The sequence below is a fragment of the Nelumbo nucifera genome, chromosome 3 (assembly GCF_055504915.1).
Source record: "Nelumbo nucifera cultivar China Antique chromosome 3, China Antique-T2T, whole genome shotgun sequence".
In the NCBI taxonomy this organism is placed as follows: Eukaryota; Viridiplantae; Streptophyta; class Magnoliopsida; order Proteales; family Nelumbonaceae; genus Nelumbo; species Nelumbo nucifera.
Genome location: NC_142651.1, coordinates 1139908 through 1164927, shown reverse-complemented (window position 1 = coordinate 1164927; position 25020 = coordinate 1139908). Strand labels below are relative to the sequence as shown.

Here is a 25020-nt window from a genome sequence, read left to right as displayed (position 1 = left end):
TCTGATGCCATTTTAGCTTACCAAATACTACAAAGTACAGCTCGGGTTGAGATGTAGTGCCCAACAAATTATTCCCCCATCTTTTAACCCAAACCGAAAGAATTCTAGGCGGAAAGTTCCAAGCATCTACCACATACCAGTCTTCAGTCAGACTGGTAAGGAGTGAAAACACATATGTCTCAGCCTCCTGTGAATGGCAGCCATATCAGTGGAAAACATCCTTGATAACCATAAACACAATGAAACATGTAGATATTGATGGAGCTAGGAACTCAACTCTCCAAGAATGGCACGAATCTAGGACGTCTGATATTTGGAAACTTACCAATAATCAAGGTTCAAAATATCAATACACCCGCTCAGGTGAATCGATACCCTTTTTTGCTTTTTTTTTTTATTTTTTTTCAAAATTGGTTCAGGGGGGCCGGTTTAGGGCTCTTTCACCTCCTGAACCAACCCCCAATACACCCACTATAGGGGTGTATCGAAGGGGTCCCGGAACAATATGTATCGGCCAATACGGGCCGATACATGTCGATACTTTGAACCTTGCCAATAATGAGAGAATATTGAAGAATGAGAAGAATTTTGTAAAAAACAGAAACTATTGATGATGCATTATTTGTTTCCTTTCGCAGCTTGTGTTATTGCATCCTTTTGTATTCTCCAATTATTATAAATAATATTCTTGAGTGGCCAATTATTATAAATAATATTCTTGAGTGGTCAGTCGTCTTACGCGGTTACTCGCACTCTTCTTCACGCCTTCTTCTTACACTCTTACTTTTCAGAGCAGCTGCAAATCTGGCATCGGGTATGTAGGTTACTACTCTAAAACTGATTTCGTTGTTGGGTAAATGAGGCTTGCCCATTGTTGGTAGGCCCAAACCCACGACCTCCTCCTTTATTGTAATTGGTTGCTGCCTTGAAATTCGGATCAGCTAAATGCTTTAGCTGTTAGTGGAGCCCATGAATTTATTACTGGCGTGGCGTGGAACCACATCATTGGTTCCACAGCCCGCTGAACGGCTAAAGCATTCGGCTGGACATTGCTCGCTGCCTTGCTGGTACAAAGCCTCTTCCTTGAGAGTTAAAATTTTGATCCTGACCCTGACCCCTACCACAACCACCACCATTGTTGTCGCGGCATCTTCCTTGTCCTCTTTGAGAATAGAAGACATCCTCATGATTCATGGGCTTGCTAAGTTCTTCTTCCTTCCTATAGCTTCATCTGCTCTGCTCTTTATACCCTTGGACACTCTCTGATCAAGTGGAGGATATGGGGCCTGAGACAACATTGTGATATGCAACATGTTATACTTGGGTCCCAATCCTCAGGAATATTGGAAAAAATGTTTCTTGTTTAAGAAAAGGTTGTTGAATAGCATCAAGACTATCACTCAGGTTCTTAAAACTTACTTGTGTATTCCTCAAGCGACAAGGAGCCTTTTTGAAGTGTTCTGAATTTGTCCTTGAGAAGCATGTCTCTTTCTGTAGTAAATAGTCTTCAAGATGCTTCCATATCTGCTTGCCTGTCCCACACCCAACAACAAGGGTGACAACTTCAGTCATAGTCCCAAGGAGCCAGTTACAAAAAGCATGTTATCATTATGCTCCCAAGCAGCTATCTCAGTGCTTGATCCCTGTCATCTTCCTTCGGTTTCTCCTCATCAAAATGATGTTCCTCTAATTAAGGGCATGACTTTAGACCGCCATATAAGAAAATCGGTTTTGCTCAGTTTGATTGAAACCAAATTAGCCATTTGATGAAAGTGTTTAAGGGAGAGAATGGTTGAATTCTTTGCCTCCATGGGATTTGGTTACTGAAGCAGAGTCAACATGCTCCGATACCAGAAAACATTTGTGAAAAGTAAGAGAGTAAGAGGAAGGCGTGAAGAAGAGTGGGAGCAACAAAGACAACTCACAACTCAAGAATATTATTTATAGTAATCGGAGAATACCAAGATCGAATCCTTCTAGGATCCAATAATACAAGTTGTAAAAGGAAACAAGTAATGCATAATCAAGAGTTTCTAATTTTTACAAAATTCTTTCTTTCTCCAATATTCTCTCATTATTGGTAAGTTCCCCAATATCATATGTCCTGGATTTGTACCATCATTGGAGAGTTACATTACTAACTCTATCAGATATGTCCATCTTAATCATGTATTTGAATCTTAGGCTGCGTTTGGAAACAATGCAAATATGTAGAGTGTAAAATGGTTCATATCAATTGCAAAGTTGGGTTAGTTTTGCACTGACAAATTTACCTTCTTACCAAACAGACTTTTAGCTTTAATGAATGCAAACATGAATTTCAATAAAGCATATGCTTTTTTTTATCATAAGCCCACTTGAATGCAAATTTACTTCTTTTTTATTGATTTACTTTTACATCTTATTATCAATGTAAATATGCATTGGTCTGTCATTTTTCAATGCATAAATGTAATGTTGCCAAACACAGGCAAAAGTGAACCAGAGTGCAAATTTACCCTGAACTGGGATTTACACTCCATTTGCATCATTTCCAAACGCAGCCTTAGGGTCATCTGAGAGTTTGAATTGTGGTCAGTAACCTAGCAAAGGTGGCCTTTACCAATTCAGTAGGTCAAATCTGTAACACAGAAACTTAATCCATCTGTAATCTGTTGGTTCTAAACCCAGATATGGTGGAATGTGAACTAGCAGCAAGGCAGCCAGTGGATTTGAATATTATAGTAAACAAATCAGTGGCATTACCTGCCAAAAGACGCCAAGTCAATTTCAGAACAGGGGGCACATTACCTGTAGAACAGTCAATGCCTGCACGCCCATTTTCAGGCTTGCATACTCCCATTAGGAAGACACTTTCCATGTCCATTGCAATAATCTGGACAGGATCCTGCAAATAAAAGAGTCCAGGTAAGATCTGAAAAGTACAATACTGTCATAAAGCCCATGCATGTATGGTCTGAATGACGGAAGATAACATGGTGGATGTAATAATTTTCTAAAATTATGTAATGGTATTATCATAATTGAGGAATAATAATTACACCACATGGTTGTGACATGGTTATGACACCACATGGTTCAAAATTTTCTGTAGGTAAGGTCAAGTAAAACTTATGAGTTATGACCACAAGGTTGTGACACCACATGTTTTACCTTCATTTCAATTCAAGACCAAGGATGAGAACCATAGAAAGCAGTGGCACGTTCCCTCAATACAATCTCCATTGAAATTACATGAACTGGGACATTGACCAAGGATGGGTGCTGATATGGTGTTACATAGTTCATGTTAAGCTGGACATAATAAGTTCCCCTGCACACGGTAAGACCAAAAATCTTCATGAAAATAAAAACAGTAATATCTTTCCCCTTTTCCTGCATGCTGCATTGATAGGAGGTGGGGAGAAGGGGGCTTGCAAACTAGATTGGGTAGATAACAGGTCCTGCATCTAGTCCTTTCCCTCATTCTCAGGATCCAAGGGAGGCTAAATCATTGGCTTCCAACCTAAGTATCTTGTTTAGGTGGATCCAAAGATCTCCCATTTCCCTACTTAATTCTTTGGCTAAAGAAGGAGAAAATAGTGAAGGGGGAATGTTTTAGGGATCATTACTTGGTGAAATGGTATCTTGGGCTGACAAGCATGAGAATAGTGCTCCACTTTTTAGTGGGTACAAAAGTTATATCTACAATGAATAGCAATTAAGAATGAGGGTGGGGTCTGACATGCTTTTAAATTTTTAACTACTGAAAATTCCTTATAATTCTAAATCCAAAGAGCTAAGGACGGACAATAAAAAGTCAAGTCAAATTTTAAAATATAAACAAGTACTCATCTTTTTTCTAAAAGAACAAATAATGGGAAATCAACATGAAACCACTAACCACTAAACTCATGAATCCAAACTGTTACACTGTGTTCTATGAATAATAATTAGTTGTGACATGAAAATTTAACATCTTACTCTTACAAAATAGATCCCATGCTTAGTTCAAGAAATGCTAATCCTAAGCAGGGAATAGGTGGTCAAGAAATCTCTAATCTGGGTTCACAAGAGTTCCCACTAAACTCTAATCCAAATGCTTGTGAAAAGATGACTGTTGTGGCTACAATCGACAACAAACCTCAATAAGGAAGAAAAATAGATCTCACGGAGTTGAGAAATTTTAGTGCTATGATCCAAAAAGTGTCTTGGTGCTAGGCGTGCGCCATTATGAAATGAAATAGTGTGGAAATTCAACCTTCCAACAGGTTCGGAAACTCAAATTGTAGAGTAAGAGGCTCCCTCTGGTGAAATAGATGCTAGGATGGATGATGAACCAAACAAGAGTGAGGTAGAGGATCACAGTCTAGATCACGGCTTCATTACTATTCAAAGGAAGAAGAGGGGTTGCAAATCCAAAAAGGAACAAGATTTACGTAAGTCCCTGGCTCCAGTGCATAAATCATCAAGGCCAAATAAAGGATATCATCCACTATATTCGACCTGAGTTTTTTTTAATTGTATATCCTGTAGGATTTTATGCTTAAATGTATTGGTTCTTTGAGGGGTAAGGTCTATGTCCCCCCCCATCTTTTGATTAATAAATTTTCTCTTTTCTTTTTTTTTTTTTTAAAAAAGAAGATCCCATGCTTGGGGGATGGGGGACATTGTTCATGAAACTTCTTTCTGGCAGTAAATTAAAAGAAAATTTATAAAGATAGAAAGAGAGAGATTACAATACAGGTGATAAGGAATCACCCAAAAAAGAAGAAGAACCCTCACACCATTCCCTCCCTCTATTCTTTGGACTAAACTCTCCAAAACCAAAGAAAACAAAAACAGAACTTCCAGACCTAAATAAAACAAAATCCCACCACATACACCAAAATGCTACTCACCCACAACTCGTAAAGCAAACTCCCTAGCCACCCAATCTTCCAAAATCAGTCTTAACCACTGAAACAAGACCCTACACCCAAAGAACAAAAACTCCAACAAGGAAAACTATTCTACACTTGCCTGATTACTCAACATCTCTAGTGACTATAATAGGATTGTCTTTTCTTCTCTTGCTCACTCTCTGTCTTCCTTACCTTCTTATTTGGCCTGACCCCAAATAAGCCCCCCCCTCCCCGGCCCCCCTAAATCTGGTAGATCCTTCTAGGGATTAATGAATAGCATTGAGCAGAAACTTATTAATTGTAAACATATATTGGCTGGGGGAGTTCATAACCTAGATCTGTGATTAAATCTCCTCTTCGGAAGTTTAACCGCTGATTATTGACCAGTTTTTCTGTCTAAACATAAATAAATAAATAAGAGAATTATATGAAAACTGAGAAGAGCTAGGTCCAGCATAGAGGAATATGGGAAACACCTGAGGTGAAATCTGTTTCTCAACTAGAGAATGCTCTATATTTCTACCACAAAAATAGTGAATATGATTTCAAGACTACAAAGATAAAATAAGACTAGAATCCAGGTTTGGGTCCAGTGAAGACAAATATAAATTTTCTGCATGATAGAAAGACCTACAGTTTGGATATAGTTGATAGTTAAAGACATAAAAAACTAGCACGTGTCAATGATCACTACATTCCATCTCTGAATGATTCTGTCTGTGCTAAAAACCTGGAATTCTTATACTATTTTTAGTACAATGCAGCAGAAGTGCTTCTTTGCAAAATTTCCTATTTACTTTTAGATTGAAGTGTGGTTCAATCTGGACTAAGCTAGAAACTTGGTCTACTTCAGTCTGCACACATGAGAAATGTGTTCAAGTCTAAAAACAACTTTTTTTTTTTCCCAAAAAATACCAAAGATTATGTCTGTATCCAGTTCACGCCTCCCAAAACCCCAGATAGCTGGGAGTCTGGGACCAATATTAGGTATTACCTTTTCTACACAGAAAAGGGATCTACGAAGTTCTGGAGATAGCATGTTCCCAGCAATCTTCAACAATCATTTTTTTTTTGTTTTTTTTGCTTTTGATAAGAAAAGAAACTGTAATGTTATTAATAGTAAGATAAACAGGAATACAAAAACAAAAACACAGTAAACAGGAAGCATTGCACTCCAACTGAAGCCCACTTAATCTATCATCTACATCAAATAATCAATAGAAAACAGTCACAAGAATTCCCCTGCACCAGGAACACCCCAAACTAAAATGTCTTTGGAAACACCTCCAGTTAAACCACTAGCTATACTATTTGCAGCTCTTGGGATCAACCTGAATGAGTAGTTCAAGTAAGGTGCCAAAGGTTTGGTTACCAACTTCTTAATTACCATGTCACTAACCTTCAAAACAGAACCAAATAAGAGAAAATGAACCATGGATAAATTTACATCATGAACCAATATTGCTATTTCTATTTCTCAGGCAAAGTAGTGTAAACATTATTCTGTCCGCGCATCAACCAAACTGAGAAAAAATGAACCAAACCCAATTCAAACACAAAAGGGGCAATATTTACCTATGATCTCTCCGAACTAAATTCCGTTCCTTTAGTTGATTCATCCCTCCAGAACTGCCTTGCAATAGCATTGCTAGATTAACTTACGTAGATCTCCAACATCGTCATTTTGTTGATTCATCCCTCTAGATCTGCCCTGCAATAGCACTGCCCTACAATAGCATAGATTGTTAACTTGCATGTAAAGAATAAGAATAAGAGCCCTACCTGGTTCGTAGGTCTCTTTCATTCTTTATTTTTGTTGAGAGGCTAAACACAAGGTTGAACCCGCATGGGAAAGTTGCTCGCATCCTTTTAAAGTTCTTTTACCCCTTTTTTCTGTTTTTCATTTTCATTAAACTTAAATCTTCATTTTAGTTTAATCTTAACCATTGAGATAAAATCAAAATAAAAATTATATAATCAATGAGAAAAGTATGTCAATAGAGGCAAATATATGACTGTCACTGTAAGGTAACGGCTTTTGTGTAAAGCATTAGAGGTAGTTATTATGATTTTCTGCTAAAAGGGTTATATAGTGGTGGATAAATTTACTTCCACTAGAAAATCCACCACTATAGCTCTACTTTGTTGTAGTGTATTAATAAAACTTTATATATCACCTCTTTTCTCCAAATTGAAGCATCCACTTGTTAATGTATCTAAAATCACACCCATCCCCACCTTCAGTATGGTATTAACAAATAATGTTTTACAGAATGATGTCTCGAACAATTATGTGAAAAAAATTAAAACAACATCAACAACAACAATAGAACAGCTGTTCTTTTATACAATTATCTAACAGCTGAATGTTCTACTCTACATTAAAATTGAAAAAAAAGAGGGCAAAAGAGAAGAAAGAACACACAAGCAATTGTATAATATATCCAAGGGTCAGCTATATCATATTGCTTATCTGGTTGCTGTAAATAGGTGACTCCCAAGAGTCACCGTTGTGGTGCCTTCTCCCATGATTGTTGTCAAGCTCATTTCTTTTTCAAGTATTCGATCAAGTTCCCCTACCACAAAGTTCATGCTTGGCCTCCTCTCACTAGAATGGTCTAGACAACGGACAGTCAATTGTATAAACTCTTTCATGCCTTCAGTTGTGAAACTATTGCCCAATCTGGGATCAATAATGGTGGAAATATTACTGGAATCATCATAGTTTCGTGCCTGCAAGGCAGAAGCAATAGGAAGAAAATCAAATAAAAGGTACTATCAGGTTACCTAAAAAGAAGCTGATCAATAGGTATTAAGTCCATGCTCTGATTTTATTTTTATGGCCAAAGTCCCACTAATGCTGTAAGAATACATAGAATTTTAGAAGAAATAGCATCTACTGACTAAAGTACAAAAAGGAGAACCAACATATTCACAAATCCATCTCTGTCCATGACTATGAGGATTACTTCCATCACATAAAGGAATCAATAATCCTCCTACTTGGGATGTAAACATTTTCAGGACAAGTCTATATCTTGGATAGTAGAATCATCTGATTATAGGTGGTGTCAAGAAGGTTAATTACCCATTCAACAATGTTTTCACCCGATTCTGAGGACTGTGATTTCATAGCTTCATGCCCGCTTACTAATTCCAGTAGGAACACTGCAAAGCTGTAGACATCACTTTTTTCTGAGAATCTTCTGAACTCTCTCACCCTACACAAGTAAATAAAATATGGATAAACAAGTTAGAATGCATAGCCAGAAATAGTGACTGCATATAACCTCCTATTTTTAATAGTACATCTAAAAGTACAGATACTGCTAAACAATAAATATCAAACAAAAGAAACTAGCAAAGTTTTGTTACTCTTCTAGTTTAAAATCCCTAAGTAAGATTTCAGCTTTTGAGTCTGAGTTGGCATGGGTGGTGGCTTATCTTGAGTCATGTTCCTTGTTAACAAGATATCCAAGTTTGCCAAGTTACATGATATGTAAAATAGTAATATCATACCTTAGAGAAATATCAGGAAGAAACAGAAAATTCATTAGTGTCACTGACTCTGCCACCATCTTATAGGACAAAGGAAGTGAGTGACCTTTTGATAATCCAACATGGTTGCAGCAGCCACTTGGATGGCAAGAGGCCCTGTCACAAGATAACCTTTTTTCTTTTTCCTTTCAAGTGCAATGCAAAAGGAGGTTTGCCTTTAGGTTGCTTCCTAGCATTACTTGGTTACCAAAGATAGTATTTTTGGTTATATTACACTATCTTAAGAACACCTCAAATACAGAGATATTTGTGATATTCAAATGTTATATAAAATGGTTCTAAATAATTCATACTCTGGGGCAAGGAATGCATCATCTGCCATTATTCCAAAAGATGAACCTGCAACGTCAACTCTAGCAAGTAAGTTGTAGAGCCCTGCATCTGCAACCTTAGCTATGAAATTTTCATCTACAAGAACATTGACTGTTTTAAAACCCTTGTGAATCAAACGAGGGCTTAGAGCATGGAGGTGGGACAACCCTGCAGAAAAAAAATGGAGATCATACAATCAATAATCACTGGAAAATAGATATGGGATACTTTGAGGATTAAGGAGATCACTCCAAGTATTCCATGAATTCAGATAGGCCAATAATTCACAAACTAATGAAATTTTACAGACTAACAAAAACCCCACATGTGCATGCTAATTATATTATGATAATTCAGGCAATCCTTATCTTAGAATGTCTTGGGTATTTGGAGGTATTATCAGGTCTTTATGCATTTTATTGGGTAAGGTTAAGGGTCTTCTTACCTTTTTAACAATAAAGTTGAAAGAGCCCCTTCCCCCCTTCTAGCTGGATTAAATTTAGGAGTTCAAAAGGGGAGGAAAAGAGGATTCCAAAATATTTTGGGAAATGTACAAGAATGTTGTAGGATATATTAGTTTATAAGAGGCTTACAGGACCCATTACAGATCTTTGTACATTTTATCTTACTAAGGAAACAAAAACTAATACCAGGAAAGCCACCAATGCTCACTGATTTTGCAGAGGATCACCTTTAGCTGCACCTAGAGCTATTGAAAGCCTATGTTTGAACTCTAGCTTCTCACGGGAAACCTGACTTGTCCCTGCAAAAGAAGAAACCAAAAACAGTTCCATAGTTAAGCATAGAATGGTATATCATAGAAGTACAGATTGTTTTGGATACCAATTGAAGAGTGCTAAAATATTTTATACATGAAACATATACGTAGATTATGTTTCCACATGCATAGCATGTATATTTGGATAATACATGCCTTCATATAGGTAAAGAATAAAAGCTAATATAAATAGAATCGACCTGCAGTATTGATCCTGCCATGTCAGTTATCCACTCACTATCTTTACTATACCTGAATCTGATAACTTAATATAACATATACCATCCACCCACCCACCCACAAAAAAAGGATATGACATTAAACAGAATGGAATGGAAAAACAGGATTCATGTAGCCAACCCCATATGGTTGGGATAAGGCTTGGATGGCGATGATATATATAGATAGATAGATAGATAGATAGATAGATAGATAGATAGATAGATAGAGAGAGAGAGAGAGAGAGAGACCATATAGGTGACTGGAAACACTTCCATTGGGTATATACTCATAAATAATCATTTGTTGATCATTTTCCTGGCAGTAACCAAGAAGGCTAACAATATTCCGATGCCGAATAGATGACAGATACCGAACCTGATAGAAAAAGGAAACCCAGTCTTAGGTATATATTTCAACCTGCTTATCATTAATAATGATTTCTTTTCAAGCTTATATAGCTTTTATGAGAAATAGATGTTGCAATTACCTCCTCAAAAAATTCCTGACTAGGTAAACCATTTCGTTTTTTGATGGCTACAATCATCCCATCATGAAGTAAACCCTTATAAACCTTCCCAAATTTTCCTTCTCCTATCAGATTTATATCGTTAAAATCCTTTGTAGCCAAAGCCAATTCTTCCATCAGGAAACGCCTTGCTTCTCGTGAATCAGGTGGAAGAGACCCAAATGTCCCTGTTAAAGGCAACTCAACTCTCCCTACTGACAGTAACCAGAATTTAAAAAAGAAAAGAAAATGAAATGAAGATCAATAAAATCTTTACTTGCAAAGTAAATGAGTGCAATCAAATTCAATAACCTCTTCAAAAAGAATTCCAGACTACCTTGAATAGATGGATCAGAGGAACCTGTCTCAGAAGTTCTTGAAATATTCCTGTCCCGAGACAAGCAGAACCATAGAAATATAATTACTATTCCCACCAAAGCCACGGCCCCTGCAGCAGCTCCAAGCAATGCTGCAAGAGTCCTTGACATTTGGTATGGGAAGCACTTCAACAACAAGAAATAGTACCGTCTGTATGTTCTTAGTAATATGAATTCCTACACATTGACCCTGAAATAAAGGGAATATAGACCAACATAAGCAGAAGAGATGGGACACAAGAAGGTAAATAGAGAACACTGGATAGAAAAAGCAAGCATCAGTAAAAGCCATTAGAGTTGTGAAGGATTAGGAATTAACAAAAATATCGTTATACAACCTGAGTTCAGAGGTGGTAGTGTGGAATTATAAAATAATTTAGAATCTTTACATCTCTAAAGGCCTTTCGTATTCAACGTAAGTAAACCAAACGTCAAACAGATCGCGTTGTCTGGTAAAACACAATCCTCATTGAAGCACGGTCAGATCAAGAATCAACTTAAGGTTCCTGTGTTTGGAAGACTTATGCCAACATTACATTATATACCTGGAAATAAAATTTTATATGGTATGCTATTACGAAAATCAATCATGCAACACTAGACCAAGTTCGACAACCAACCAACCAACCATAGTTACGTAACTACGAACTAAGCACAAATTTTCCCTTTTTTGGGTAAGAGGATGGAAATGAGATTCCAAAATTCGACAATAAGTTCATTTTTCAGGCCGGTTTCTGTCACTCAAAGTTCGATGTAACGATATTGTAGATCCAGTGCTGAGATGCATTTTCATTTGAAACCAATAAATAAAGAATTCCAATATAAAACTGTAATTGAGCTAAAGGATGGAGAGAAATGAACGCGAATATCAGCTAACCTCAAGTTCAGATTGTACACTTCATACCTGCAATCTCTTCCCATGCAAAGAAGGCCAAAAGAAGTACAGAAAATCTCTTCTTCATTCGCTGATAGATGGTTCAGCCAGTTTTGGAATTACCATCACGGCATCATCATCATCAAGACCAAAATTTACCCACATTCCCATCTTGAATCCTCTCCAGCAGATCCAAACAAACTTCAGGTCAGTCAAGAAACCAGTACATACCCAGATTAAGAAAAGGGTCTAGGCGTCGAAAAAAAAAATATATATATATGAGGCCCTCTTGTGATTACAACCAATTTTGAAGTCCCCAATTAAAAAACAAGGTAGAATTGCCAGCACCGAATTGAACTTGCAACAACTTCTGCTTTCTGAGGTGTTACTGTAGAAAACCCAGGTGTGCTAATGCCAAAAGCATCTCCATTGTACTTCGAATAATTTAATTAAAAATCTTCGTCTCTAATATATGTCATCGTTGAATACTGACAATGCCGACAGAAAGTGACCTTCCGCCGACACACACACATACACAACCAAGAATTGATTACCTCCCTAAAAACCATCAATTCAGGTAAGAAGGGGAAGAAGATGAGTGTTATGATGTTTAAAGGAGAACCGTGCAAGAAAAAACTGAAATTGAAGAGGCAGAAGCCATCAAATGCAGAACAGCAGTAGAAGAGAAGAAACAAGTAACATTACACGGAGAGTGAGGTAGATTTCCATTGAAAATGGGTTTATGGGCTGTAAAGCAGTCTTATGGGTTGTCTGGAACGTACTGCAACTTGTATGATTTTCGGGTTTTTATTTTCATCCATGACCCGTCCAAGGCATCTTGTGCTGTAACATACTAACAGTATCCATCCTAAAAATAAATAATTTTTCCACGAGTAAACTTATAGACAACACCAACCAAATGAAAAAAAATAATAATAAATGTATAAATTTTAGAGAGAGAGAGAGAGGGGGGGGGGGATGTTCCATCCAAAGCGGTGGGGCTATCATCCCTACCAGCCAGCTACGTTGACGTTGCTCCCACTGAGAAATCAAAAAATAAAAGAAATAAAGAAATAATAACGGCTACCTTTCTATCTCAATCTCTCTCTCTCCTTCTCCCTTTATTAAAAATGTGAGTCTGTTTGTTTGTTTTATTCTCTCGACTGGACTGGCGTTGGATTCTTTTTACACTTTAATACAAAAGGATGATTACATAAAAATTATTCTCATCAAGTTGGAAGTTAGATGCGTTGTTGATGGAACAAATCTTGGTATCTTAGTCTTTATATGAAACATGAGACCCCATTGATCATTATCATCTCATTTCAAGACAATTCTACCTACTCTTCTCTACTCTCTAAGTTAACTAGATCTCTTCTTTCTACTACTACTATTACTCAATTAATTTTGTGATTAGACTGGCTACCTCCTCAACGCCGATCCATCCCCTATCCCCACCCCCACCACTCAATCATCAAAAGAAAAACTATAAATTGGCCCCACTCCTGTAGTTGAAACAAATGCATCATACACCAGTTAGTGAGGAATGTTATGGCTTATGGGACCAGCTAATTAAGGAGCAAATGATAGTGTATGAAGGATAGATTAGTTGTTAGAGTGATTTGAATAAGGGTAGATTAGTCAATTCACCTTGGTTAAGTTATGAGCTTATGTGGCAGTCTTATTAAAGGTTTTCCGTCCCATACTCAAGTAGAGACAGTTTAGTCCTTGTACATTTAATTAGAAGCCTAATCACTATTAAGAGGTCGACTAATAGGGTTTAGCTATCAGGTTCGATAGTTCTTTCATCTTCTTCTTCTTCTTCTTCTTCTCTTCTTCTTCTTCTTCTTCTTCTTCTTCTTCTCCTTTTCTTTCTTCTTCTCCTTATTGGTTCGGACTACTGTAGCTACAGTAGAAACATGGTATCAGAGCGTGACAACTTCAGTTCGTGACCTGTTTCAGTTCGTGACAACTTCAGTTCGTGCTTCAGTTCTCTCCTTTTCTTCTCTGGGCTGTCAATGGAGAAAAGTGGTTCGTCCCAAGCCTGAAACATCACAGCTCTTCTTTTTTCTGGTGCACAGAACCTCCTTTCCTAAGAAAACAACTTCAGCAGTGAATGGTTGGCTGAAGCTCTCAAATGAAGGTTGGTTATCTCTCCTCTATGTGCTGTTGGTATTTCTGGGTTGAAAATCTTCAAGAACTTGAGAGGACTGATCAGAACCTAGAGAACTAGGTTGGTTATTGCCCTGGTTCTTGGAAAAATTCCAAGAACAGGCTGTGTTTACAGTGACCAAATGGTGTAAGGGCTGCTATTGTAGGTGGCCGAATGGTGCAAGGTGTAATGCAATGGTACTAGTTGAGTTTTTGTTGGTCTTGTGGTGCCCTCTTAAAAGCATTAAAGCAGGTCTGTATTGTGTGTGACAGTTATGGCTATGTGATGGTGCTTGTGATGCACAAACTCTGTTGAGTAGTTGTAAGAGAGCTTACATGTGGTTAGTAAGTGCTGAATTAATGTCGGTGTAGTCTGTGTTTTTTTTTTGTGAAATCAGTAGTGGTGTGGATAAGAACAAAGGCGTGTGTATCTATCATTGTGTTTAGGGACTGCTGTAGGTTCTGGAACATCAAACTCTTGACAGCAGCACTTAGTTGGTGATTGGGAATTCAGATTAGAGGCAGCATTGAAAGAGTATCATGGCAGCAATGGGAGATGGTTGTAGTGATCAGAAACCTAGTGTGGTGGTTTCCTCTGACTATCTAGGTGTACAGATGACCTCAATTAAACTGAATGGTGAGAACTATGTTCCATGGGCCAAGTCGGTGGAAGTTTTTCTCAAGACAAAGAGAAAAGTGAAGCATGTGAAAGAAGATAAACCACCGGCTGACTCTCTAGGGTTTGATGATTGGGAACAGGAGGATGCTCAAATTATGACATGGCTATGGAACAGTATGGAACCCAAAATAAGTGTCAACTTCATGTTCTTAGATATAGCTAAGGACATATGGGAACATGCCAAGAAGCTGTATTCTGGGCAAGATAATACTACAAGAGTATACCAGCTCTATCAGGAGTACTTTGGTCTGCAACAAGGAAATAAAACCCTAGAAGAGTACTATGCCAGTATGAAGAACCTCAGAAATAAACTCAATGTCTATCATCCTCTCACTCCAGATGTTAAGGTTCAGCAACAACAGAGGGAACAACTAGATGTCACAAGGTTCTTAGTGGGGTTGAAATCAGAGTATGAACCAGTTAGGGCCCAAATATTGGGGGGCTCTACCCTTCCTACACTTGAGGAAGTGTTTGCTCGGCTTCGCAGGATTTCTTTGGGACAGACAGAGAATCCCACACAGTCTGATAGATCAGCTTTTGTGATAGCCAGAGAAGGTGGACGTGGTACGAAAGGGGGAGGACATGCCTCCTGAGGAGGTCGTAGTGGTTCCATATTTGGCCGTGGTGGTGGTCGTGACTCAGGGGGAGGCCGTGGCAAAGAAAAAGGCAGCTCTACAAGGAAGTGTACCCACTGTGGCAGGGAAGGACATTCCGTAAATTTCTGTTATGATCTTCATGGCCGCCCTCCCTCTAAATGGGCCAATCATGTTGTTGCTGGTGGGGTTGATGTCAGTGATGATCAACAGGCAGACCTAACTCCTTCCACATCTACATCTGTTTCCGGAAGGGAGATGGTGAGTGTACCGCGTGATGAGTATGAGCGGTTCCTTCAGTCCACTCCAGATACTAGTTCCGTCTTTGAGTCATTTGTCAGTGTTACAGTGTGAGTCGTGTCAGTTTGGGAAACATCGCCGTGTTTCCTTCAGTCCTAGAGTTGAAAGTCATATGTTGAGTCCTTTTGCTTTGGTTCATTCAGATGTTTGGGGCCCGATCAAAATATAGTCTTATAATGGTTACAAGTATTTTGTCACTTTTATTGATGATTGTTCAAGAATGACATGGATTTATTTAATGAAAGAAAGGAGTGAATTCTTTTCCATTTTTCAAAAATTCCATGCTGAAATACGTACACAATTTGGTGTTCCAATCAAACAATGCCAGGTTGATCACTCAGTGTTCAGCTATGACTCAGAAGGTGGAAAGATTTTATTAGTGGATGATATTGTCATAACTGGCAGTGACAAATTGGGGATCGACAAACTCAAGGTCTTTCTGCAAAATCATTTTCAAACAAAAGACCTTGGGACATTGAAATATTTCTTGGGTATAGAAGTTGCTAGATCAAGACAAGGTGTAAATCTGTGCCAAAGAAAATATGTTCTCGATCTATTGGACGAAACAGGACTGTTAGGTGCAAAACCGGCTGAGACTCCTATGGAACCAAATGTTAAGTTCAGCAGTGATACAGGGGAAATATTTGATGATCCTGGAAGGTATAGACGACTAGTGGGAAAGCTGAACTATTTGACTATCACGAGACCATACATCTCCTTTGCAGTCAGTGTAGTGAGCCAATTTATGCAGAACCCTCGTATATCTCACTGGGATGCAGTTCTTAAAATTGTAAGATATTTGAAGGAAGCTCCGGGCCGTGAGCTATTGTATAAACCAGGAGGAAAACTTGAAGTAGTTGGGTACACGGATGCAGATTGGGCGGGCTCTGTGTCTGATAGAAGATCTACTACAGGTTACTGCACATTTCTTGGAGGAAATCTTGTGACGTGGAAGAGTAAAAAGCAGGCGGTTGTGGCTAGAAACAGTGTTGAAGCCGAGTACAGAGCCATGGCACACACTACATGTGAATTAGTGTGGTTGAGGAATTTCCTACAAGAAATCGGGTTCTATATGGATAAATCTATGAAGTTGTACTGTGACAATCAAGTTGCGCTCCATATCTCATCCAACCCTGTTTTTCATGAGAGAACAAAGCACATAGAGATTGATTGCCACTTTGTGAGGGAGAAGGTTCTTACCGGAGAGATAAGCACAGAATATGTAAGCTCAGGTGATCAGTGGGCAGATTTGTTTACAAAAGCCTTATGCTCAGGGAGAGTAAACTATATATGTAACAAGCCGGGATTATATGACATATATTCTCCAGCTTGAGGGGGAGTGTTAGAATTAGCCGAATAAGGGTAGATTAGTCAACTCACCTTGGTTAAGTTATGAGCTTATGTGGCAGTCTTATTAGAGGTTCTCTATCCCATACTTAAGTAGGGGCAGTTTAGTCCTTGTACATTTAATTAGAAGCCTAATCACTATTAAGAGGTTGACTGATAGGGTTTAACTATCAGGTTTGACAGTTCTTTTATCTTCTTCTTCTTCTTCTCATTCTCTTTCTTCTTCTCCTTACTGGTTCGGACTACTGTAGCTACAGTATAAACAAAAGTCAATAATTAATATTGAACAAACCGGCTTGTTGGCTTGCTGGGTTGGGGTCCAAATGGTCTGCGACTGTGTGCGGTTTGATCTGGGTTAATTTGTAAATTATGATTCATTTTTTGTGCGCGCGGTTTGTAGTTTGACCAACTGCCATTGGTTTGGCAATTAATCCTGATGAATGGCTGGGTTCACTGCAGATTCGTCATTCGTGCATGGTGATATCAACCTTGGATATTCTGCACAAGGCCCAAGTTAATAATAAGAATTTATGTGGGAAATTTGGTTCAATCTCTTTCTCTTTGTGTGTATCAATTTTATTATAATAATAAATTAATAATTAAGTGGATTTTATAGTTTAAATCAACAGATTGTACTTTCCCTTAGAAAGATCATAATCCCACAATGGGTACAAAGAAATAAGAGCAAAATACTGTATTGCATGATAGAGGGTCGTAAGGTTGGAAGAGTGTTTTAGTGGAGATGAGTTTAATTGAATGCAATAGCTGTTCAACAGGCTATGACACTCCACAACCATTCAACCTTTTGATGTGGACTCATGCGTGGGACATTATCATTGGTTCCACGGTTACAGTGTTCAACAAACCCGAATTAGTTTTAGTGGGGAAGCAAATTTTGCAAAGATGCAATATGGCTCATTTCTTATTGGTTGGTTTTTCAAGGAATGAGTTGTTGATGTCACCGATATTCTTATTGAATATCACGTTGATGATTTCAAGTTTGTGTTTTAGATTTTTCTCAAACTTTATGGTCTGTTTGGATATCATCTGATAATGACTTTTGTTGTTTTAATGATATATACTAACCTTGATTTGAATGTTGTTTTTGTTTTGCATTGATAAGTGCTTTCAACTTGATATAACAGCCATTGAGCAAATTAAGTGTAGATAAGGAGAAGTACCAGTGGAGCCCCCCTGTTTCAACTTGAATTTCAAGGGATGGTATGTATAAAGTTAATGTAGAAGGGGATAATGAAAGCAGCTAGTGACACTTGTTTTGGGGTGCATGGTTATTAGCAAGGATGCATGAAGGTGGTTTTGTTGCTGCAAAATGTAAAATGTGGTTCAAGTCAAGAAGCTCTTTCAGTGTTCTTCAAGGAGAAGCTTCCACTGCTTGTTGCATGCAGAGGCTAAAGTTTGGAGATTGGCCCGAGTCTTTTTAGTTAAAGACCTCATGTTATGTGGTTGGGTTGTACTTGTAATGATTTCAAATGTGAACTTTAATTTCTTTTGTAACCCCCGCTCAAATAATGGGGTTATTCATGAGGATCTAGTCCGCGGCCCCCTGTTTCGTTTGGTTTGCTTCATCAACTCTTAAATTATTAGCTGATGTAGTTGAAGCTGGGTCGAACTCTACAACCAGGCTAGCTAGTAGTAGTAGTAGTAGTGTCATAATTCATTAGTTAATTTCTTTTCTTTGTGTTGATTTAGAGATTGTATTCTCACTCTCTTAATGAAACGTGTTTCCTTTAAGTTGTAGTGATGAGAAGAGATCGACCGACTTGGCAAGTTGCCGTGGAACGATGAGGACAACCACGTGGACTAATAGTAATTGACATCTCAGCTGGTACAAGAATAAAGATAGAATCTGTCAGTCAGCAAAGGAGTCACGGGTCACGAGGTGATCAGTCAGAGTGTATGCCTCCCTCATTTCTCATAAGTTTCAAGAGGATTCAATGCCAATTAACTTACATTAATCCTACTGCCAATTAATTCCCAAGAGTACGTAATAACGCTATAAGAAAGAAATTCATAGGATGATGAGATGACTATCAGTAGCTTATGGACAATTAACTTTAGCTGCTGATCTTCAAAAGTTGATCCCACCGTCCTCTCGGCTGCCATAAATAATAACATACAAGCGGAAGAGATGATCGTTCTGAGGAGCAGACCCCCCGGGGCCTTGGGTGAGACCTACCTGCCGTGCCAGACAAATGTTCCAACAACTACGATATACATGTGTCCTTGCTACCTACCATCTCCCATCCACAAATTAATTCACACACAAACTATTATCATTCTAAACGAACCAACTATTTTATAAATACTTGGGAGTTGGAGAGATGCGTTATTTTGACTTACAAATAAGGGTGTTAATAAACAGATTTTGGATTAAATAGACCAATAAGACATATTGAATTGATCAGTTTAGATTTAATGAATTTATATTAAACTAGGTTTTGGGTTGAATCAATATCTGGTTTACTGATAGAAGATAAGAATATAAGTGTCAACGGCCTAAATTTGGGTTAGAATTAATTCAAATTAAAAGAAATTTAAACGGTTCAGACATTAAATTAGATCAACCCAAAATATTCATGAGATTGGATTTGATCCATTTATAATATTGGACCAAATTCAGTCCAATTGACACCCCTTACTTACTAAACAATTAATGCCCAAATGGTTGTTTGTACACAATGGATTAATGCTGCAATCTGACGTGGACTGGAGAGTCCAGTACACCACCCACCGACTGATCCACTTGTTGTGGTTGTGGGGCTGAATATAAGCTTGTGGTAATGTGGGGACATGCTATCCTTGCTTTGGCTAATTTACTACCTACACCATTCCTGGGGGCAGGAGAGTCCTAACGATTTTAATTAACTTTATAGGGAGGGCCGCATGCAATGCAAATGCTTGCATTCAATACTTAATAGTCCTCGAGAGTATTGACAGTTGGTCCACGTGAAAGAGGACGTTGTTCCAGCTAGGCCATATATATAGCCACAAGGTAACAAACAAGCCCGTATTGCACCGCAGGCCAGACCAGGCCAGGGCCCCTCCTAGCTCTTCGATGAGTTCAAATCAGCTCCTTACAATGTCTCACAGCGCATCCCCGCTGTGTATCGAAAATATCTTCCCTATGATAATATCAGAAATGATAAATATCATCATTAGGAGATATTCTAAATATACGGTAGGAATGTATTATGGGACGTTGTGGGGGCTTGACTTGATCTCCTCTTCGATCAGTCTTCAGTGTTCACTCTTCAGTCTTTTAATTTGTATATATGCAATATGCATGTGGCAGCTGAATTGGTGGACCCCAATGTTTCACCGCATTCACCAAATCCAAAATGTTCCTTTTGTCTATTTACTCTTTATCTTAACTTCTTTCGTCATGATTTATGAAATGGAAGTAAGCTTTTTGTGTGTCTGCGACCTGCAAAAGAATATGTTCACTTGTTTTTTTGTGATATATATATATATACATATTTATTTGTTAAGCCTTGCCTTGCCTTGAGCCTACAACACAGCGCAGAGGGTAGTAGTTCTCTTGAGACTTCTTGCCACGTCACACTCTGACACTCACTTAATGGAACATGAATGCATGGCCCAACCCCCAAACTTATGGGCCCCTTTCATAAGCCACTTCATTCCTCTAGCTAATTTAATTAAGAGAAAATTTTTGATAAATACCTTATACTTTAAGTCGAGTGTCAATTTAGAACCCGAATTTTAAAACATGATAATCTAGTATCCGAACTTTCATTTTGTGATGATTTAGTACTCAGCATTGACTTACCATCAATTAGAAGAATCACGTGATATCAGGTGTGGGTTAAATATTTTTGAAATACCAAAACTAACCTATATGAAAATATATGGACCATTTTACCCTTTTCCCTTGCTATTTCCCTAATCCCCTTTTCTCTTCAATCTAGGTTGAACGAATGAAGAGGAGAGGAGACTTCACTCAACTCCAGCAGTGATAAGTTTTCCTTGTCCCATTGAAAGTTATAAAGATCATCATCAATTCCAAGTAAGAAAATGAGATCATCATTCTATTCTGTTCCTGAAATTGGTAAAGAAGAAGAAGAAGAAGAAGGTCAAGGCGTAGGCATGCTCAGACCCTCTTTCCTCATTTGCAACTGATGATGATCCTGATCAGCAATTTGGGTGATTGAGTCATCACATGCATCCTTTATAAAGTATCTCTTACCGAAATGCTTCAGTCGACATCCTCTCTCAAATAGTCCTTCGACTGCACGTAGTCCACTCTTCAAAATGGTCCTGTTGGCCTTGTGCATAGACATTCAGAGGTTCTACGACAAAGATAGGAGTTTCTTGATTCTCCACCGTCATAGTTGGATATTCTCAAAACTCCTGTACCGACTGGCTTTTACGTGTTTTCAAAGACTGATCACGATCAGACCATATTGGTGGCTTTCTTTTTCTAATCATATTGCTTACCCAGATTATTATTCTTGTGATGGATGATTCCACAGAACACCCAATATTCGAACTGTGATGATTGGGAATTATCAACGAGGTTGTATTTATGCATGATCCAGCCCGTCTTGGTTGCATCTTTGCTACTTTTTTTTCTCATTATTGAACTAATAGAACGTGAGTCTTCACCCATTCCATTAACGTTCCATTCTCGTAGATTTCTTTATCCATCATGGTTGCCTTCCAAAACCCTCCTCCTTCTCATGGACTCTTGACCACTCGTTTGGTTGTGATCCATTCTCCGATTTCTTTGACCTGTACGTGAAGTAGTAGTGTTCTTTGATCTCCTCGCCACCACCATTCATGTATGGAAGAAATTGGAGTTCAACATCATACACGTCCATTTCCATCACAACATCTGGACTAAGTCTCTTTCTGGTGACCTTGTTTCGTAAATTATGGCAGACAAGTTCTTACTTAGTCGAAAAGAACCTGTATCCCATTGGGATTACACCATTGCTAGTAGAACCCATTAATTTTTCCTATAACAAGGAAAGAAAGTTGAGTATCAGTTATGACCTACAGAGAAAAGAATTAAGTAGAAAAATCTTGAGTCAATGCTCAGAAGCTTTGGTACTACAACCAGTGATGGTGATTCTACATCCATATACTTACATAGAGTAGAATTAGAAAGTTTACATGTTATCCACTTCTTCTTTCTTGCAAATGCTGAAACACATCTTCCGAATTTGAAGAGTTTTGCATCCAAGTTGGACATGAAAACCAACTCTCAAGTATACACACTGGTTAAGAAATATAATCATAAGAAGTTGAGACACTTACTCCGAGTCCGGACAGATGCCGAGCAATCTTCTCGAGCCACACATTCAGAATATCTCCCGCACTATGGGAAATGTTCCAAAAACACGGTGAGATATGAATCTGAGGAGATCCCAATTCCTAAAACCACTCCTTTCTTACTCAAAGAGGATAGGATACAACATTTGTTGTTGTCATTAATTCTAGTTTCAGTTAATAGTTGGGTCGGGACTGAGTTTTGTTATTTCCAACCAATTCCAAATCAAGAGTCAAGCTTGTAAATCAATAACTAATTCGAGCTTTCCTAAAAGTTCGAATTCAATTACGATTTAGTCCTAGCGACGGCATTCGCTTGACAAGATTTCAGTTATTTTGTGCATAGTTTGGTTATTTTGCGCACATTTTCCGATGAAACACTTTGCACACAGTTTTGATCTTAAAATGGTTCAGATCAGAACCACCTTTCGGTTCAGATTCCGCCAAAACATTTTCAGATCAAAACTATGCACAGTTCTGAAACTAAACCTTGGTCCCACCATCTCTGATGCCTCTGACAAGATGGCTATAGATGAAGTCTATGCGTAGAGTGGAGTCCGTATGAAAACTCCATCAAAACTATGTGTGGTTCTAGAGTGGAGTCTGAATGAAAACTCCATCAGAATTGTGTGTGGTTATAGAGATGTTGGGGAAGTTGGGGCAAATAGATGTTGAAGAGAAGGGGTGGAATGTGTAATTAAGTCTTTTTGTCTTCTAACTGGCGATGAGTTAACGTCAGGTACTAAATCGTCGCAAAATGAAAGTTTGGGTACTAGATTGTCGCATTTTAAAGTTTGGGTACTAAATTGGCACTCGGCCTAAAGTACAGGGTACCTATCGGGAATTTTCCCTTTAATTTATGTGCATAGAAATGTCATATCATTTGCACTTTGCAGTCTCAACTACCATTTGCTTGCTGCAACCCTACCTGCTTTCTGTGAATGCCCCCAAGGTTCAGAACGACAGTTATTTGTCACATTGGGAAGTAATAAGAGTTATATATAAGGGAAGTAATAAGAGTTAGGGGCAAATGGAAAGTTCCTTAAATTAAATTGAAGTAATAATAAATGATTCAAACACCTATAATCTAAGGGCAAATTTCTTAAAATATTCTTAAGTTTTAGGAAATTGACTAACTCTACCCCTACTATTTATATATTGCCTTAATCACAAAACAAGATTAGAATGATTGAAAGTTAAAACAATACTTGAATAATGACATGATGATGAATTTGTGGAGTTGGGAAAAACTTCTTATGCTATTTTATTATTACAATATGAATATTAATAAGTATCCAAACAATTTATTAAATCAAGAAGAAATGGGATTAAATCAACTTGAACTGTATCGGAAGGATGCCCAATTTGTCTTCCTGAATCCTCATTTTAACCGTAAGAGAGAGCTGATCACCACCAAGACCTAAACATTCAACTTCTTATGCTACAACAACAACAACAACAACAACAATAATAATAATAATAATTGTAGTAGTAGTAGTAGTAATAATAATAATAATAATAACAACAATAACAACAACTCTCTGTTTCTGCTCTGGAACTCTCCCTATCCTGGCAACAATTCTCTCTCTCTCTCTCTCGATATTCTCTGCCTGAGTCTACTTCACTAGCATCCTCTTTCTCCATGAGGTCCCACTGTCCCACTGTCCTCCGGCTCCGGCTCCATGAGGTCTCACTGTTCTCCATTCTTTACGTCGCTTTTGCCATTGTGCTTCTCATCCTACTAGACGATGGAGATGAGGTTGTCATCGTGTTTCTCTGGCTTTGGCTTCTCATTGTGCTTCACATCCTGCAACAAAAGCCACAGGTGAAGATGGGGGAAGTGGAGATGAGGTTGTCACCCCCTATGATCGGAAAAGACATGGAGAGCTTTATACCTTTCTCCGATGAAATGGTTGCCCAGAAAAGATAATGACGGAGCAGAGGCTATTTGACCATTGCAGAATTTTACACCAAAGGCGATGGAGATTTTCATCAATTTTATTGGTGGGAACTTTCCACCGATTCTCAGTGCAAAACTCACCCTAAGTGGAGTTTTATGCTAATTTACAATGTAAAACAACACCTAAAACAAACATAGGGAAATTTGAACCGAGTGTAAAGTTTTACCCCGGTTCTTATTTACACTGAAAACAAACACGGCCAAAAAGTAAAATAAAACCAGAAATTATACTCAACCTATTTGCATCCTCATATTTGATCAATCAAACGAAATTTAACTTATAAACAAATATAGTCTAAATACATACATAAATACATACATACATATAGAAAGAGAGAGATCTTCTCTTGAATGCAGACATATTCCATCATCAACATTTAATCATCGAAACTTCTTTACCAAGAAAATATGGAATCTCAGACTTTAATTCTCATTATTAGCTTAACTGCATGGATGCAAATTATCTATCGACATACAAATTCCAAATCGAATCTCAGACTCTAAAGCGGTCTTCAATGAATATTGTTTTTTTTTCAAATGATAATGTTCATTGATTTTACCTCTCTTTTTAATAAAAAAAGGCAGTTAATTTATTTTGTAATAGTTTTCTTCTTCCTTTTATTTATTTATTTTTTTTTCTGAAACACGTCCAAGGGATGGATATTATGATGAATCAATTTGTCCATGTGCAAACAAGAAGGGATGTGAATATGCTTACTTGGGACATTTCAGAGGTGTCTTGTAAGTAATTTACTCTGAAAGTTGTTTTTATTTATTTAGGCAATGGTCAGTGATCAGCATATGTGGAAGTTGACAAGATGAAGATGGGCTTTAATATTCCTAGAACCTTAGATATTGTATATGATGCAAGTATTGGTTGGCATTGGGATTTGCCTTGGGGATGATATTTTGCAGGGTTGGGCCTTTCCGGCGGGCTTTCCACAACCTAAACATCATGGGGCTTGACATATGGGCCCAGACGGGCTCTAGGTAGGTCTTGGACCATCCTATGAGAGCTCAGCAGCACATGACATGATTCGGCCATCCTAATTCTCTTTGCCTTTTGACATAGCCTGAGCCGGTCAGCCGGTCAGCCAGTCAGCCGGTCAGCCAGTCAGCCAGTCAGCCAGTCAGCCAGTCAGCCAGTCAGCCAGTCAGCCAGAGGGAGTGG

General features: G+C 38.1%; 1 protein-coding gene across 5 annotated transcripts; it reads right to left on the bottom strand.

Annotated features, from left to right (window-relative positions):
* Window positions 1–193: 193 nt before the first annotated feature.
* Window positions 194–12300, bottom strand: LOC104592722 (putative serine/threonine-protein kinase PBL21). Of its 5 annotated transcripts, none has more exons than XR_016083813.1 (12): window positions 11540–12300; window positions 10596–10825; window positions 10241–10473; window positions 10002–10128; window positions 9445–9516; window positions 8735–8921; window positions 7972–8104; window positions 7309–7616; window positions 6459–6610; window positions 2791–2887; window positions 1420–1532; window positions 194–1286 (listed from the first exon to the last, which is right to left on the bottom strand). XR_016083813.1 is itself a non-coding variant. In XM_010252184.3 (8 exons), exons 2-8 carry the CDS (start codon window positions 10744–10746, stop codon window positions 7353–7355), a joined length of 1164 nt encoding a protein of 387 aa, XP_010250486.1. In that variant the 5' UTR covers window positions 10747–10825; window positions 11540–12300; the 3' UTR covers window positions 7091–7352. The 5 variants fall into 5 exon arrangements, 3 of the variants coding, with proteins under 3 accessions (XP_010250486.1, XP_010250485.1, XP_010250484.1); XR_016083814.1 differs by having other exon boundaries at window positions 6459–6605; XM_010252184.3 differs by lacking the exons at window positions 194–1286; window positions 1420–1532; window positions 2791–2887; window positions 6459–6610 and having other exon boundaries at window positions 7091–7616; window positions 10241–10470.
* Window positions 12301–25020: the final 12720 nt, after the last annotated feature.

What these genes read in the sequence shown, in the direction of transcription:
- LOC104592722 (XM_010252183.3), bottom strand. Translation starts at nt 10,746, where the DNA reads ATGTCAAGGACTCTTGCAGCATTGCTTGGAGCTGCTGCAGGGGCCGTG. An exon ending in TGTTTCCAGTCACCTATATG is followed by an intron (nt 9,517 to 10,001) that starts GTCTCTCTCTCT and finishes CTTCTTTTGCAG; the next exon opens with GGACAAGTCAGGTTTCCCGT. An exon ending in GATGCATTCCTTGCCCCAGA is followed by an intron (nt 8,105 to 8,734) that starts GTATGAATTATT and finishes TTACTTGTGTAG; the next exon opens with GGTGAGAGAGTTCAGAAGAT.